Source organism: Hyla sarda, chromosome 5, assembly GCF_029499605.1.
Source record: "Hyla sarda isolate aHylSar1 chromosome 5, aHylSar1.hap1, whole genome shotgun sequence".
In the NCBI taxonomy this organism is placed as follows: Eukaryota; Metazoa; Chordata; class Amphibia; order Anura; family Hylidae; genus Hyla; species Hyla sarda.
This window is the reverse complement of record NC_079193.1, coordinates 174,782,284-174,798,309: the sequence shown is the minus strand read 5'-3', so window position 1 is coordinate 174,798,309 and position 16,026 is coordinate 174,782,284. Positions and strand designations below refer to the sequence as shown.

The following is a 16,026-nucleotide window of genomic DNA, read 5'->3' as shown; positions in this document are numbered from 1 at the left end:
ACTAAGGCTCTGTCCTGTCTTTTTCAAGACACAAGGAATAAGGCGAAGAGTTGGGAAAGCGTACCCTCTTTCTTTTCCCCAATCTGGAGAGAAGGCGTCCACTGCTGTTGAATAATCCAGTGGGTTGAGAGAGAAAACCTGTGAATCTTCCTGTTTCTGGAAGCAAAGAGATCTACTGAGAATTCTCCAAACCTTTCTTCTATGTTTGCAGATATCTCCTTGTTTAGACACCATTCAGACTGGAGAAGATGAACACTGCTTAGAAAATCTGCAACCTTGTTGTCTTCCACTCTCAGGTCAACTGCAGAGAGAGATGCTAGCTTGGCTTCACCCCCCCCGTTTGTTTAAATAAGCTCCTGGGTCACGATAATTTCAATACAGGCTGCTGCACAGATAGATATTTTATAGGCAGGATCTAGCGGCTTCCTACACTCTGCACATTCTTTATTACAGGATTTGGAAGAAGACTTCTTGCTACCCTACAAGACAAAACAATAGCCTGAGTTAGCTAGCAGAATATAGAATGAAATTGAAATGATCTCAACTGGAAGTTGATCCACACCTCCGTAGCCGGGCTGGAACTACTCTTCTTGAAGCGTTCACCTCCATTTGCTGAATATTCCAACATGCTGGAGAAAGTTTTCAACAAAATATACTGCAGGGCAACCAGGAATGGTCTGCTCAGCTATTGCAGGCTGGAACTGCTGCAGGCTGTTGGTACTACTGCGGGTCAAATAGTGCTTCCGCTGCTGGATACTGCTGGAGGCTGGCTGCCTGCTGTCCACGCACTTCTGGACGCTAGGGAATGCCGACAGGGGATCCAAAATGGCAAAATCCTGTTCCCCTTTTGAATGAAGCCAGAACCTGAAGTGACGATACGCTGCCGGACTGACGTCACATCCGCTGGCATTACTGCACAAACGACACGCCGGCCGCAGAGACGGGAGAGCCGGCGGAAGCCATGCTACTCCACAGCCCCCACCTCCTTAGCACTGCATCTCCATCTTTTTCCCCAGGTTCAGTAGCTTTATCGGGACACTACTGGACCCCCCGCAGGACCTACAGGTAGGCTTACAGCTGCTCCCCAGAGTAGACTTCTGCTGGACAGGGAGCCCCACTATCGGAGGACCTATAGCCCCTTGGAGAGGTATGTCGGAGACAGCTCCCAGGCCTCCTACCGGAGGACAGGAAACCTGAACTGAGGTGTGGAGAGGCGTGTCCCTTTTTATATTCCCAGGTTCTTGTCCTGCGGTGGGAGGTACTCTCCAGGGGTGCTGTCATGAGTGCTTAAGTAAAATACTGTTATCATTAGGAGGTTTGTTCAATCAAATTTGAATTGTACTCTTAATAGTTGATAACATGAGAATTATGCTGACTTATTTACATAATTTAGGTAAATAAGATAAATATAATTTGCATAATAATTTGGAACAGGGTGTAGACCCTTAGGCCGCGTTTACACGGCGGAAAATGCATGTAAATTTTCTGCGCTGAATTCCATGTGAATTTTTTGCCCATTAACTTTCATGGGATTCTGCAAGTTAATTCAGACAGCAGAATTTCTGCTTCGGATAAAGATGCGGAATCCGTGCGAAGATTTCCGCATGGATTCTGCATCAATTATGCATCTGTTTAACATCTGCAGAATTCTGTAACGAACTAATGTGGATGCAGTATTGATGCTGATGTGCGGAATTTACGTTGTGTGAATGCGGCCCAAGGGTCTATTCACAAGGCAGAATTTCCGAATGCGGAATTCAGCACAGATTCCGCATCAAATTAAAGGCCAATAGACTTCTATGGGATTCCGCACTCCCAGTCACACTTCTGAATTTCCACATGCGGATTCCGCATAAAATCCGCATTAGCCAGAAACCACCCAAATGAATGCGGAAGTGGAATTGGTGCGGATGTGCGAAAATTCTGCCATGTGAATAGACCCTAAGAGTCATGTCTGGAGGAAACCCAACATTGCTCAATACATGCATAATACCATTACCTACAGTTAAGCAAGGTGGTAGCAGCATCATGCTGTAGGGTATTTTTCAGCAGCTGGGACAGGGAGTCAGGATTGAGGGTTTAGATAAATTGAGCAAAGTACAGAGATATTCTTAATGGACACCTGATCCAGAGTGCTCTGGACCTCAAACTGGGCTGAAGGTTTACCTTCCAACAAAACAACGACCATAAGCACACAGACAAGACAAAACAAGAGTGGCTTAGGGACAACTCTGTAAATGTCCTTGGGTGGCCCAGCCAGAGACCTGCTTTAAACCGAATCGATCATCACTGGAGAGACCTGAAAATCACTGTCCACCGTTCTCCATACAGCTTGACAGCTTCGGAGCATCTGCAAAAAAGAATGGCAGAAGCTCCCCAAATCCAAATGTGCAAACCTTGTGGTACCATATCCATGAAGACTGGAGGCTGTAATCTCTGCTAAAGGTGCTTCAACCAAGTACTGAGTAAAGAATATGTCAATGGAATTTTTTTGTTTTTCTTTTCAATGAAAAAAGTGAAAGGGTCTGAAAACTTTCTAAATACACTATATACACCCACACCTCAACATTTAAACTGCAACACCAAGGAAAAGTAGAATTATATAAGAGACATAGACATGTTAATGGAATGCAAATAATAGATAAAAAATATAGAAAACATTTCAATTTATTCAGTATTAATTATGAGCACCACATAAATACATGCACCTACATGCATTGGCATACTATCAATTAGGTTTTTAATGGTTGTCTGTCAGTGTCACACTGAATATAATTGGGCACACAAATCAAGATCTGCTGCTGAAAACTAGCTTTGTTATTGCTGACCAAGGACGTCCCAAATTTGCACAATCATACTGAACTCTGAGGTTACATGTGGCTGAAAAATTTGCTTTAGATCTACCATTTATACCAGTGATTCCCAACCAGATTTTGCCGTCAAATTTTTTATTTTATTTCCCGCCCCGGCCTTCCTCGGAGCCGCAGGGGAAGCAAAAATTGTGTGCGCTTTACTTTGCGTGCGTGCATCCCCCAGCGTCCCCCTCCCCATTGCAGCCCAGTGAGTGCCCTGCCAGAGGGGAACGATGCAAAAAGTGCACTGGGCCGGTGTAGTGACCCATGCCCCAGCGTCCCCCTCCCCCTGGGGCGCAGTGAATGAGTGCCCTGCCGGAGCCCTGAATCGGTGCCCTGCCGGAGAGGGGAAGAACGGGGAAGAAAAATTGCTTGCTTAAGGTACTGTACTATGTCCACATCCCCCCTCACCCATGTTCACCCCCCAGTCTACCCCCTGTCACCTATGTTCACCCCCCCCCCAGTCTACCCCACCACCCATGTCCCCCCCTATTCACCCCTCTGTCCCTTTGTCACCCCTTTTATCCCCCTAGTAATCCTTGTCCACCCTCCTGTCATCCCTGTTTACCCCCATATCTTCCGTGTCCACCCTCCTGTCATCCATGTGCCACTCCTGTCACCCCTGTCCATCCCCCTGTCACCCCTGTCCTCCCCCCCTGCCCACCCCCAGTCTACATCTCTGTCACCTATGTCCACCCCTCCTACTCACCCCTCAGTCCCTTTGTCACCCCAGTCCACCACCTCTCTCACTCCTGTCCTTCCCTCTTTTAACCGCTTGTCACCCTTGTCCACCCCTCTGACCCAGTCTCCCATGTTCACCCTCCTGTCATCCATGTCCACCTTGGCCATCTCCCTATTCACCCCTCTGTCATCCCTGTCCATCCCAGTGTCACCCATGTTCACCCCTCTGTCTTTTTGTCACCCCTGTTACCACCTTGTCACTCCTGTACACCCCTGTCACCCCCGACGCACCCTGTCACCCATGTACACTCTTCTACACCCCTCTATCACCCATGTACACCCCTCTGCCACACATGTACACTCCTCTACACACCTCTGCCACTCATGTATACCCATCTGTCACTCCTCTACACCCCTCTTTCACCCATGTACAGCCCTCTGTTACCAATGTACATGCCCCTACACCCCTCTGCCACCCATGTACACTCCTCTACACTCATCTGTCACTCCTTTACACCACTCTGCACCGCATGTACACTCCTCTACACCCCTCTGCCACCTATGTACACTCTTCTACACCCATCTGTCACTCCTCTACACACCTCTGCCACCCATGTACACTCATCTACATCCCTCTGCCACCCATGTACACTCCTCTAGACACATGTTTCCCGTGTACACCTTTCTGCACCCCTCTGTTACCCCCTTTACACCTATACGACCCGGTATTCCTCTTCACTTGTAAAAGGGGAATCTGCTGGTAAAGTGCGGAACCTAATAGATTTATTTTGCAGGTTTAACGGTGAAGACTTGTGGCTGGAGCCCACTGTATGCCAAACCAAATTAAGCAGCTTAAAGGCTAAATTCACACTGTGTTAATGCAGTGGGTCCCAGCTATATGTTGGATCCTGTCAAAACAGGGATGCGGATATACTGTGACACACTGGAGTTGCCACCATTTACTTCAATGACCCAAAGTCAGAAAATAACCCTTTACAAATTAACAAGAATTCCAGACAAGTGAAGGTTGGCACTGCTAACACCCTTAAATAACTTTTGCTGCATCAGTAACAGGCATAGCTCTGCACAATTCTTTGAGAATTATGAAAGGAGGCGTGACCTCCAAAATGTTGTGGTGTTCAGCGACTGCTCAACGTTTTCTCCTTTGTGAGAGGAAGGAACTGTGCTAATGGGACGCTCTGGAGGGAGTGAAAGCTACTGTTATGGAGACCAAGGACCAGGGCTCAAGTCCTGCAGGAACTCATGGGAACGGAGTTCCTGTACTTTTTCAACAGCAGGAACACAGTTCCCATTAGCAGGAGTCCTGCAGGACCAGCTCTGCCCCTAGACATCTTATCCCCTATCCAAAAATATAGGGGAAAAGGCGTCTGCAGGACCCCCGTGATCTCAGCTGGATGACTGGTGATGTGACACAGTAATGACCCCTCAATACAAGTCTATGGGAGGGGGCGTGACAGCCGTCATGCCCCCTTCCCATAGACTTGCATTGAGGGGTCGTGATGTCACGAGCCTTACGGAGCTGCACCCAACACTCTAAACGCACACCGGGTGCAGCAGGGAGAACGTAGGAGTCTCCAGCGGCAGGACCCCCGGGATCAGAAATCTTATCCCCTATCCTTTGGATAGGGTATAAGATGTCTAGTGCCCCTTTAAAGAGTACCTCTCATCAAAAAAATAGTTTTTTATTTTATAGTTTTATATGTATAGATTAATTTTCTAATTGGGTTCTATTAAAAAACAATTTATACTTTTATGTGTTTTTTGTGTTCATACTTTTGTCCACTAGAGGTTTCCCTAGGAGTCCCATTTTTAGTGATTTCAGACTCACGCCGGCCTGGCAGCTGAGTCCGAAATCGCATACTCACGCAGCTCCCCGCCTGTCGATCAGACATAGGGAGCGAGCGCTGTGCGCGCATCCCTGCAGGGCGCGCTCCCGACTCTGCTGTTGTGAGATGAAAAATTCAAACCCGTGGCTCTGCAAGATAGAAGCAGCAGGGCTAGAGCTGGGGGAGTGCAGAGCAAGGGGAGAGAGGAGGTACACGCCCCCTCTCTTATCTCCCCAAGCTCCGGCGGATGCAGATCTCCACAGGGAGAAGTACACGCCCCCTCCCTGAGCTCCCCGAGCTGAGGCCGCAGATCTCTATGGACAATCAGAGCAGGGGAGAGAGGAGCTCGGCTAGAGTAGGTCTAGAAGCCAGAGCTCTATTCCTCATCTCCCCTGCCTGAGCTCTGACTGTTTACTGTACACGGGCTGGGGATTCATACACTGCAGGGACTGGGAATAAATCTCTGCCTGGGGATGATTTCTATGTGAGGAGGAGGAGGAGGGGGGGGGGTCCCTGTTGTGTGTATGTATGCTGGGAGTTTTAGTCCCTGTTAGATGTGTGTGTGTGTATGCTGGGAGTTTTAGTCCCTTTTAGGTGTGTATATGCTGGCAGTTGTAGTTCCTGTTAGGAGTCTGTCTATATATGATGGGAGTTGTAGTCCCTGTTAGGTGAGTGTGTGTATGCTGGCAGTTATAGTCCCTGTTAGGTGTGTGTGTATGCTGGGAGTTGTAGTCCCTGTTAGGTGTGTGTGTGTATGCTGGGAGTTGTAGTCCCTGTTAGGTGTGTATATGCTGGGAGTTGTAGTCCCTGTTAGGTGTGTGTATATGCTGGGAGTTGTAGTCCCTGTTAGGTGTGTGTATATGCTGGGAGTTTTAGTCCCTTTAAGGTGTGTGTATGTTGGGAGTTGTAGTCCCTGTTAGGTGTGTGTGTATGCTGGGAGTTGTAGTTCCTGTTAGGTGAGTGTGTGTATGCTGCCAGTTGTAGTCCCTGTTAGGTGTGTGTATGCTGGGAGTTGTAGTCCCTGTTATGTGTGTGTGTATGCTGGGAGTTGTAGTCCCTCTTATGTGTGTATGCTGGGAGTTGTAGTCCCTCTTATGTGTGTGTATGCTGGGAGTTGTAGTCCCTGTTAGGTGTGTGTGTATGCTGGGAGTTGTAGTCCCTGTTAGGTGTGTGTGTGTATGCTGGGAGTTGTAGTTCCTTTTAGGTGTGTGTCTATATATGATGGGAGTTGTAGTCCCTGTTAGGTGTGTGTATATGCTGGGAGTTATAGTCCCTGTTGTGTGTGTGTATGCTGGGAGTTTTAGTCCCTGTTGTGTGTGTGTGTGTATGCTGGGAGTTGTAGTCCATGTTATGTGTGTGTATGCTGGGAGTTGTAGTCCCTGTTATGTGTATGCTGGGAGTTGTAGTCCCTATAAGGTGTGTGTATGTTGGGAGTTGTAGTCCCTGTTAGGAGGGTGTGTATGCTGGGAGTTGTAGTCCCTGTTAGGTGTGTGTGTGTATGCTGGCAGTTGTAGTCCCTGTTAGGTGTGTGTGTATGCTGGCAGTTGTAGTCCCTGTTAGGTGTGTGTGTGTGTATGCTGGGAGTTGTAGTCCCTGTTAGGTGTGTGTGTATGCTGGGAGTTGTAGACCCTGTTAGGTGTGTGTCTATATATGCTGGGAGTCCTAGTCCCTGTTAGGTGTGTGTCTATATATGCTGGGAGTCCTAGTCCCTGTTAGGTGTGTGTGTGTGTGTGTGTGTGTGTATGCTGGGAGTTGTAGTCCCTGTTAGGTGTGTGTATGCTGGGAGTTGTAGTCCTTGTTAGGTGCGTGTTTGTGAGTGTGTGTATGCTGGGAGCCAGTGAAACGTTGGAAGGGCTGGCTAATTTTTGGTGATTTTAATAAGCAGTAGCCACCGGCTCCCAATAGGTAGGAGATTGAGCTATCAAAATGCTCACTCTGTAGTATTCAAGAGCTTATAAAAGACAAGCGCAGGAGTCAAGGAGTCCGGTGGCAACTGTGGTTTTAAAGTTAGTGGTGGTGTCATTACATCAAGTTGTAGAATCACACAATTATGTATATTACAGTTTATATTTTAAACGGAATAATAAAAGGTACATTTTAAATTGGGGGGTACTTAGTTTAAGGGTTCCCCTAAAATTGTTGTGAGTAGATTGACCCTAGTACCTCCTTTGGGGGTTTTGTTGTTTAGTTATGCTGGGAGTATTAGTCCCTGTTAGGCGTGTGTGTGTGTATGCTGGGAGTTATAGTCCCTGTTAGGTGTGTGTATTCTGGGAGTATTAGTCCCTGTTAGGTGTGTGTGTGTTTGTGTATGCTGGGAGTTGTAGTCCCTGTTAGGTATGTGTGCATGCTGGGAGTTCTAGTCCCTGTTAAGTGTGTGTGTGTGTGTATGCTGGGAGTTGTAGTCCCTGTTAGGTGTGTGTATGCTAGTGTTTCCCAACCAGAGCATGCCGGGAATTGTAGTTTTGCAACACCTGGAGACACCCTGGTTGGGAAACACTGGTGTATACAACTCCCAGGAGACTACAGAGGCAGCTGCTGGTGATATACCACAGACTGAAGACTCCTAAATGACACATGCTGGGAGTTTTAGTCCCTTTTGTGTGTGTATGCCAGTGTATCCCAGCCAGTTCTGAGTTATATTAGTGTGCTGTGTATAACGCTGGGTATATGTGTGCTGTGTATAACGCTGTATATATATATTAGTGTGCTGTGTATAACTCAGGTTTATTCAGGCTGCAAGGGGGAGGAAGAACTGCACGGGCTGGTTTCCGCTTTTTCATGGGGTGTTCATTAGCCCCATAAAAAGGACATAGAAATGTATGGGGTTTGTACAGGACATGAATATCACTGTATGAACCCTGTACATTTCTATGTCAGCGTTCATACCGGGACGTAGAAATGCACGGGGTTCATACAGGGAAGCAGAGATGCACGGGGTTCATACAAGGAAGCAGAGATGCACGGGGATCATACAGGGAAGCAGAGATGCACAGGGTCCATACAGGGAAGCAGAGATGCTTCCCTGTATGAACCCCGTGCATCTCTGCTTCCCTGTATGAACCCCGTGCATCTCTGCTTCCCTGTATGAACCCCGTGCATCTCTGCTTCCCTGTATGAACCCCGTGCATCTCTGCTTCCCTGTATGAACCCCGTGCATCTCTGCCTCCCTGTATGAACCCTGTGCATCTCTGCTTCCCTGTATGAACCCCGTGCATCTCTGCTTCCCTGTATGAACCCCGTGCATCTCTGCTTCCTTGTATGAACCCCGTGCATCTCTGCTTCCCTGTATGGACCCCGTGCATCTCTGCTTCCCTGTATGGACCCCGTGCATCTCTGCTTCCCTGTATGGACCCCGTGCATCTCTGCTTCCCTGTATGGACCCCGTGCATTTCTGCTTCCCTGTATGGACCCCGTGCATTTCTATGTCCCCTTTATGGTGCTAATGAACACCCCATGAAAAAGCGGAAACCAGCCCGAGCAGTTCGCGCCCCCCCCCCCCCCTTTGCAGCCCGAGGAAACCTGTGTTATACACAGCACACTAATATAACTCAGCCCTGGTTGGGAAACACTGGCATACAGACACGAGGGACTACAACTCCCAGCTTCCCAGCATACATACACACACACACCTAACAGGGACTACAACTCCCAGCATACACACACACACACCTAACAGGGACTACAACTCCCATCATATATAGACAGACTCCTAACAGGGACTACAACTCCCAGCATACACAGCACAACTAACAGGGACTACAACTCCCAGCATACATACACACAACAGTGACCCCCCCTCCTCCTCACATAGAAACCATCCCCAGGCAGAGATTTATTCCCAGTCCCTACAGTGTATGAATCCCCAGCCCGTGTACAGTAAACAGTCAGAGCTCAGGCAGGGGAGATGAGGAACAGAGCTCTGGCTTCTAGACCTGCTCTAGCCGAGCTCCTCTCTCCCCTGCTCTGACTGTCCATGGAGATCTGCGGCCTCAGCTCGGGGAACTCAGGGAGGGGGCGTGTACTTCTCCACATGGAGATCTGCATCCTCCGGAGCTCGGGGAGATAAGAGGGGGGCGTGTACCTCCTCTCTCCCCTTGCTCTGCCCTCCCCCAGCTCTAGCTTCAGAAATTTAAGCAAAAATCCACCTCACACCGGCCCTCCCCTGTGCTTCACATGTATGCGCGCTGCAGAAAGGGAGCGCAGCATACAGGAAGAAGGGCGGATGCTGTCCCGGTCAGGCTTCGGATGACGTTGCGCCTGCCGGGCCACGCCCACTTCCTGCTCTCGTATACTGCTCAACACTGAGCTACCGAAGATGCTATGAAAAAAGGTATTTACAGGGGGTTTTAAACAAAAATAAATACAGGGATAGAGATAGATAGAGTCAGGGACAGATGGGGAGGGGGATTAGGGAAAGTTTAGTTGATGATAGGTGCTCTTTAAGTGGAAATCTTGGGTGAGTTCTCACACTCTTTATCCCAGGACTTGACCCCTGCCAAGGACTGTTTGGCCTAATAGTTCCGCACTATGGGTGAATAATAATTTTTGTACTAATACTTTCTGATTATGGACTGTAATTGTTTTGAAAAATAGAAAACTAAAAATGCTTAGGAAAAGCTAATACACATGTCTTGTGTGATTATATCTGGATATGTTTGAAGTTGTAGAGTTCAACAGAGCCTCCACCTTATTCACAATCCACCCAAGTGCTAATTGGTTCAGATTTCCATTTTTGTATATAACACCGTTGACCTAGGGACAAACCCTGGGTCACTAATACCCTTGTTAATCCCACCCCCTAAATCTTAACTTTTATTAAGATAATAAATAATAATGTGGTGATCAATTAGGTTAAAATTTGGCCTCCTTGTGTGTAATAACTGTGTAAATTGTTAACTACAAGCTAATTGCTGTCCTAGTGATTGGTCACTGCCAGTGATCTGCAGTATCACTGTTTACTGAGACACACAGGAGGTTTAGTAAAAGCTAGGTATGCCCCCTCTACATGTTTTGTTGCAGCAGCAACGTCTTCAGGAGGGAAATGGGCATTTCCCTCCTGAAGACGTTGCTGCTGCAACGAAACATGTAGAGGGGGCATACAGCTTTTACTTAACCTCCTGTGTGTCTCAGTAAACAGTGATACTGCAGATCACTGGCTGTGACCAATCACTAGGACACCAATCAGCTTGTAGTTAACAATTTACACAGTTATTACACACAAGGAGGCCAAATTTTAACCTTATTGATCACCACATTATTATTTATTGTTATCTTAATAAAAGTTAAGATTTAGGGGGTGGGATTAACAAGGGTATTAGTGGCCCAGAGTTTGTCCCTAGGTCAATGGTGTTATGTTGAATTGACCCTAACCTTTTCCGGGGTAAATATTTGTTGTTCTTTCCATTTTTGGAGACTGCACAATTCTCTTACATCCACATTCAACCACAAGATTTATTGCTTCCCCAATATGTTTGGAACAACCGCATTGTCGAAAAACTGTGTGTAAGTGTGCAGAGAGATTATGTTTTAAAGGCAAAGGGTGGCCACACCAAATATTGATTTGATACAGATTTCTCGTCTTTATTAATTTTGTTAAATTACAAAAATAAACTATTACTACTAAACCCCTTAAGAACTCAACCCATTTTCACCTTAAGGACTCAAAACAATTTTCATTTTTGCACTTTTGTTTTTTCCTCCTCCTATTCTAAAAATCATAACGTGATCAATTTTGCATCTACAGACCCATATAAGGGCTTGTTTTTGCATGACCAATTGTACTTTGTAATGAAACCTCTCATTTTACCATAAAATGTACGGCGAACCCAAAAAAAAACAATTTCTTAGGGAGGAAATGTAAATGAAAACCAAAATTTTGCACATTTTGGAGGGTTTTGTTTTCACACTGTACACTTTACGGTAAAAATGATAGGTGTTCTTTATTCTGTGGGTCAATACGACTAAAAGGATACCCACTTTTTTTTTAAGCGGTACAAAAATATTAATCTAAAACTTTTTGTACAAAATCAGTAATCTAAAATCGCCCTATTTTGACCACCTATAACTTTTTCATTTTTCCATATGTAGGGCGGTATGAGGGCTCATTTTTTGCACCGTCATCTGTACTTTTTTTTAGATACCACATTTGCACATATAAAACTTTTAGATAATTTTTTATACATTTTTTTTAATAAAATGTGACAAAAAAGCAGCATTTGTGTATTTTTTTATTTTTACGGTATTCACCGTATGGGATCATTAACGTTATATTTTGATAGTTCGGACATTTAAGCACGCGGCGATACCAAACTTGTTTATTTAAAAAAACGTTTTACGCTTTTTGGGGGTAAAATGGGAAAAACTGACAATTTTCATTTTTATTGGGGGAGGGGACTTTTTATGTCCCCATAGGGGACTATCTATAGCAATCGTTTGATTGCTAATACTGTGCAGTGCTATACATAGGACACAGCACTGCTCAGTATTATCGGTGATCTTCTGCTCTGGTCTGCTCGATCGCAGACCAGAGCAGAAGACCCCGGGAGACAGCCGGAGCTAGGTAAGGGGACCTCCCGCTGTCATGCTGGATGATCGGATGCCCGCGGCAGCGCTGCGGGCGATCCGATCATCCAATCAAAGTGCCGCAATGCCGCAGATGCCGTGATCTGTATTGATCACGGCATCGGAGGGGTTAATGGCGGACATCCGCGCGATCGCTGCTAGCAGCCGGAACCTGCCGTGTATGACGCGAGCACCCTTCCGATGCTCGCGGTCATACACAGGACGTAAATGTACATCCTGGTGCGGGAAGTCCCGCCAAACCAGGACGCACATTTACGTCCGTGGTCGTTAAGGGGTTAAAGATTTGGGGATGGGGGCATACGCCCTGCGTCCCCAAGGTGTTACATTTTTGATAAATTTCTTACTTTGCACCAAGTTTTTTTTACAATACTGTAGTTATATATATATATCCTTTCTTCCCTTACACATTGATCCATTATCTAATTGCAAAAAAAAGTTCAGTGGCCGGCATCATGGTTGTTTGGCTGCACACCAGAGACCAATCGCAGGGATCCCTGGCTGGCCATCACTTCTTTTGGTCCAAGTATAGACAGAACAATAGGAGTAATATAAGCAGTGTATCCCCCTCCAAGGCTTCAGTCAGTGAAGTGATCAGAGGAGGTGAGGGCCTCATCGGAGAAGTCCACCGCAACTGTCAGGAATAGAGATGACCTCCGATCCTGACAGTTAACCCAATAGATGCCACGTAGATGGTAGCCATGGCAATCGGAGGCCTGACTATGGCTTCCGGTGAACCAGGATATAAAAGAGAAAGGATGCTTAACAAATGTTGCCAACAAATTGTAGATGTGAATTAATAACTTATTCATGTAGCATGCTTTCTCCTACAAGCAGAGAATTTCAGATCTAGAAAAATGCAGATTTTTCCATATTTCTTTTAAATTTTGGTTTTCACAAAACGCTGAATATACCGTAATCAACAAAAATGTACCATTAATATAAAGTACAATATGACACGAAAAAAATAAATAAACTATATGGGAATTGTTTGGATAAGTAACAGCATTTTAAAGTTATTACCATATAAAGTCATATGTCAGATTTGAAAAATGGGCCTTGGTCATTAAGGTCTGAACAGGCCAAGGCATGAATTCTCAATTTACTCAATATTGGCTAAAGTCAACAGAAGCTTACTGCAAAGATCCATGTAAACCTATTTCTTTTTATTTTTACTGTTCTTTCAATTTTAACCACATAGTGCTTATTTTTCTAAGCACAAGTGCTTATTTTTGCTGATAATACAAAACCTTTGTAGGATGCATTGAACTTGACTGTAAAATATTACAATTAAGCTTCACTAAAATATTACAGAACGGATTGGACAAGCTACACAAGAACACAAAGTGAATTTTAATAATAATTGTAAAATAATGAACCTAGGCCACAGTAAACAAAACAACACACATACATAAAAAATTTACAAAATTGGGAACAACAAAATGATGGAAGGACCTCAGTATTCTGGTTATGTCAGCTAAGCATTAAAACGAAGTGTTACGCAAAAAGTAGTGTGACCTAACCACTGATGTAAGCAGACAAAAGCTCAGCTGTGACTCCTGTTCTCCCATGCTGACCTTCCAAGGTCGTGGCACATTACAGAATCCAATCCATTACCGAATCCAATCTATTACCGAATCCAACTTCCCTGCACTCGCAGGAGTCCCTGCTGCATCTCCGGTCGCTTTCTGTGCTTGTAGCGATAAGCAAGCACAGCAGCAAGAAGAGCGAGCTAAAGTATAGGGAGTGTGCTGTTGTGTGCCCAGTCATGTGCCGTCAAAGCACCACTGAGCCAATCACTGGCTGCAGCAGTGTCCCACTTCGATCAGTGATTGGCAAACAACACTGCCAGTTCCCCCATCTGTAGATGCTATGCCACTCGAAAGAAGCAGTGTCCCCAGCTGCAGAAGGGGCACCCTGATACCAAAGCTACAAGGGAGCAGAGGAAGGAGAGTTAAAAAGTGTTATTTTATTAGATAACCCCTTTAATATGTGAATGAGGCTCCAGTGCAGAGGGTAGCTTTCCCCAGCACAGCAAGAACCCAGAATTATCCCTACCCTCCTTGGTGAATAAGAGTAGGTGGGCTGACTAACCCTGGGCCCCTATTGCGGGGAAGGCTCCCCTGAGCACTTGAGCATTATTTACGCATTACACAAACAGATTGCTGACAGGTCAGCTTTAAAAGATAGCAAGGCACTTCAACTTAAGTTACTATCTGGCACACAAGGAGGCATATTAGGGTGTTCTTTGGGATGATACACCCTTTTAGCATCAAAACTGCAGCAGAAACACAATAAAAACCACAACCTGTGAACAAACCCGAATGGATTTTATGTCACAGTCTTTCATTAATGAATGAACAGAAAATGCTGTATTATTCCCAGTTAGTCACACACTCTCATAAAACGTACCTTGTAAACTCTTCATGTAGATTGTTTGGTTCTGAGGAGTAATATTTAATTCGAAAGTGCAACGTATATGGAGGGCCAACTGTTAAATACAGAAGCATGGAGGGGGGAGAAAAAAAAAAAAAAAGATGAATACAGAGATTAAATATACACACGTCATTAAATAGGAGTACTTTAATGGCACAGATTTTAATAATCAACATTTCAAGCAGTAGGTCTTCAAATAAATAATAATAATAAAGGAAAAAATTGTTTATATACACACCCCCTTTTCTCACCTGTTCAGACAGTGCTCCCTTCCCTTAACCTCCTCCAGAGTAACATACTGTGTACAAGAAACTAGAGCAAATGCAGTAGAGCAGCTGAGTGAGGGGATTGCTATCTGAACATCATAGAATTACGGGCAACAGAAGGTGCAGGACTATACAAAACACAATGACTAGAGAAAAATCTAAAACATAAATAAGTAAGTGGCATAATAATATGCTGTGCATGAAAAGACCGAAAAAGGGGCCACCTTCATTAAAGGAGTTTATTTATTTATTATTTTGTAGAAATAAAATATCATACTCGTCTGCCCCAAAATCCACTGTTTCGATGGCTCCAGGTAGTTTCCGCTTTTTTGTTCTCAATAATGTCCCATTCATGCAGGATATACCCTCTTTAACCAATCACTGACTCAGGCAGGTCACTACTATGGTAAGCAATTAGCTAAATGGCCAGTTCCTACACAAAAGGCATATCATCAGAAGCAGGAAGAAGCATAGGACACCAGCAGAATATTGGGGCAGGCGAATATGTTGTTTTTTTCAGCACCTGGGGTCCTTTCTAGAAAAAAAAAAAAAAAACTTTCCTGGAAAACCCTTTGAGTTGTTGGTACGCACACAATTTATTCCCCAAGTGATATCATACATAGACTACAATATACCTGTATATTGACAAACTGCACAAGGTCCTGCTTTCCTCTCTCTCCATTTTTCCCCTTCTCCTACAGGGTGGGCCATTTATATGGATACACCTTAATAAAATGGGAATGGTTGGTGATATTAACTTCCCCTTTGTGGCACATTAGTATATGTGAGGGGGGAAACTTTTCAAGATGGGTGGTGACCATGGTGGCCATTTTGAAGTCGGCCATTTTGAATCCAACTTTTGTTTTTTTCAATAGGAAGAGGGTCATGTGACACATCAAACTTATTGGGAATTTCACAAGGAAAATAATGATGTGCTTGGTTTTAACGTAACTTTATTCTTTCAGGAGTTATTTACAAGTTTCTGACCACTTATAAAATGTGTTCAATGTGCTGCCCATTGTGTTGGATTGTCAATGCAACCCTCTTCTCCCACTCTTCACACACTGATATCAACACCGCAGGAGAAATGCTAGCACAGGCTTCCAGTATCCGTAGTTGCAGGTGCTGCAGAATGGACAAAACAAAAATTGGAACAGGACCCTCAGTTTACGCAGAAGATTTTGTTCAGTGATGAGGCAAACTTTTATGTGAATGGTGAAGTTAACAAACAAAACCACCGCTATTGGTCTGACACTAACCCACATTGGATAGATCCCTACAAGACTGTTGGAACACAAAAATTGATGGTATTGTGTGGTATATGGGGTACAAAGATAGTGGGGCCATTCTTCATCAATGGAAACC

The 16,026-nt window shown here is 45.1% G+C and overlaps 1 protein-coding gene across 1 annotated transcript in view; it reads right to left on the bottom strand.

The window, feature by feature from the left end:
- Nucleotides 1-16,026, bottom strand: part of EPB41L4B (erythrocyte membrane protein band 4.1 like 4B) — a 182,625-nt gene that overhangs the window by 60,767 nt on the left and 105,832 nt on the right. The window contains exon 4 of the mRNA XM_056520799.1: nucleotides 14,372-14,450. Within this exon, the coding sequence (XP_056376774.1) occupies nucleotides 14,372-14,450 (79 nt within the window). The remainder of the gene's footprint in view (nucleotides 1-14,371; nucleotides 14,451-16,026) is intronic.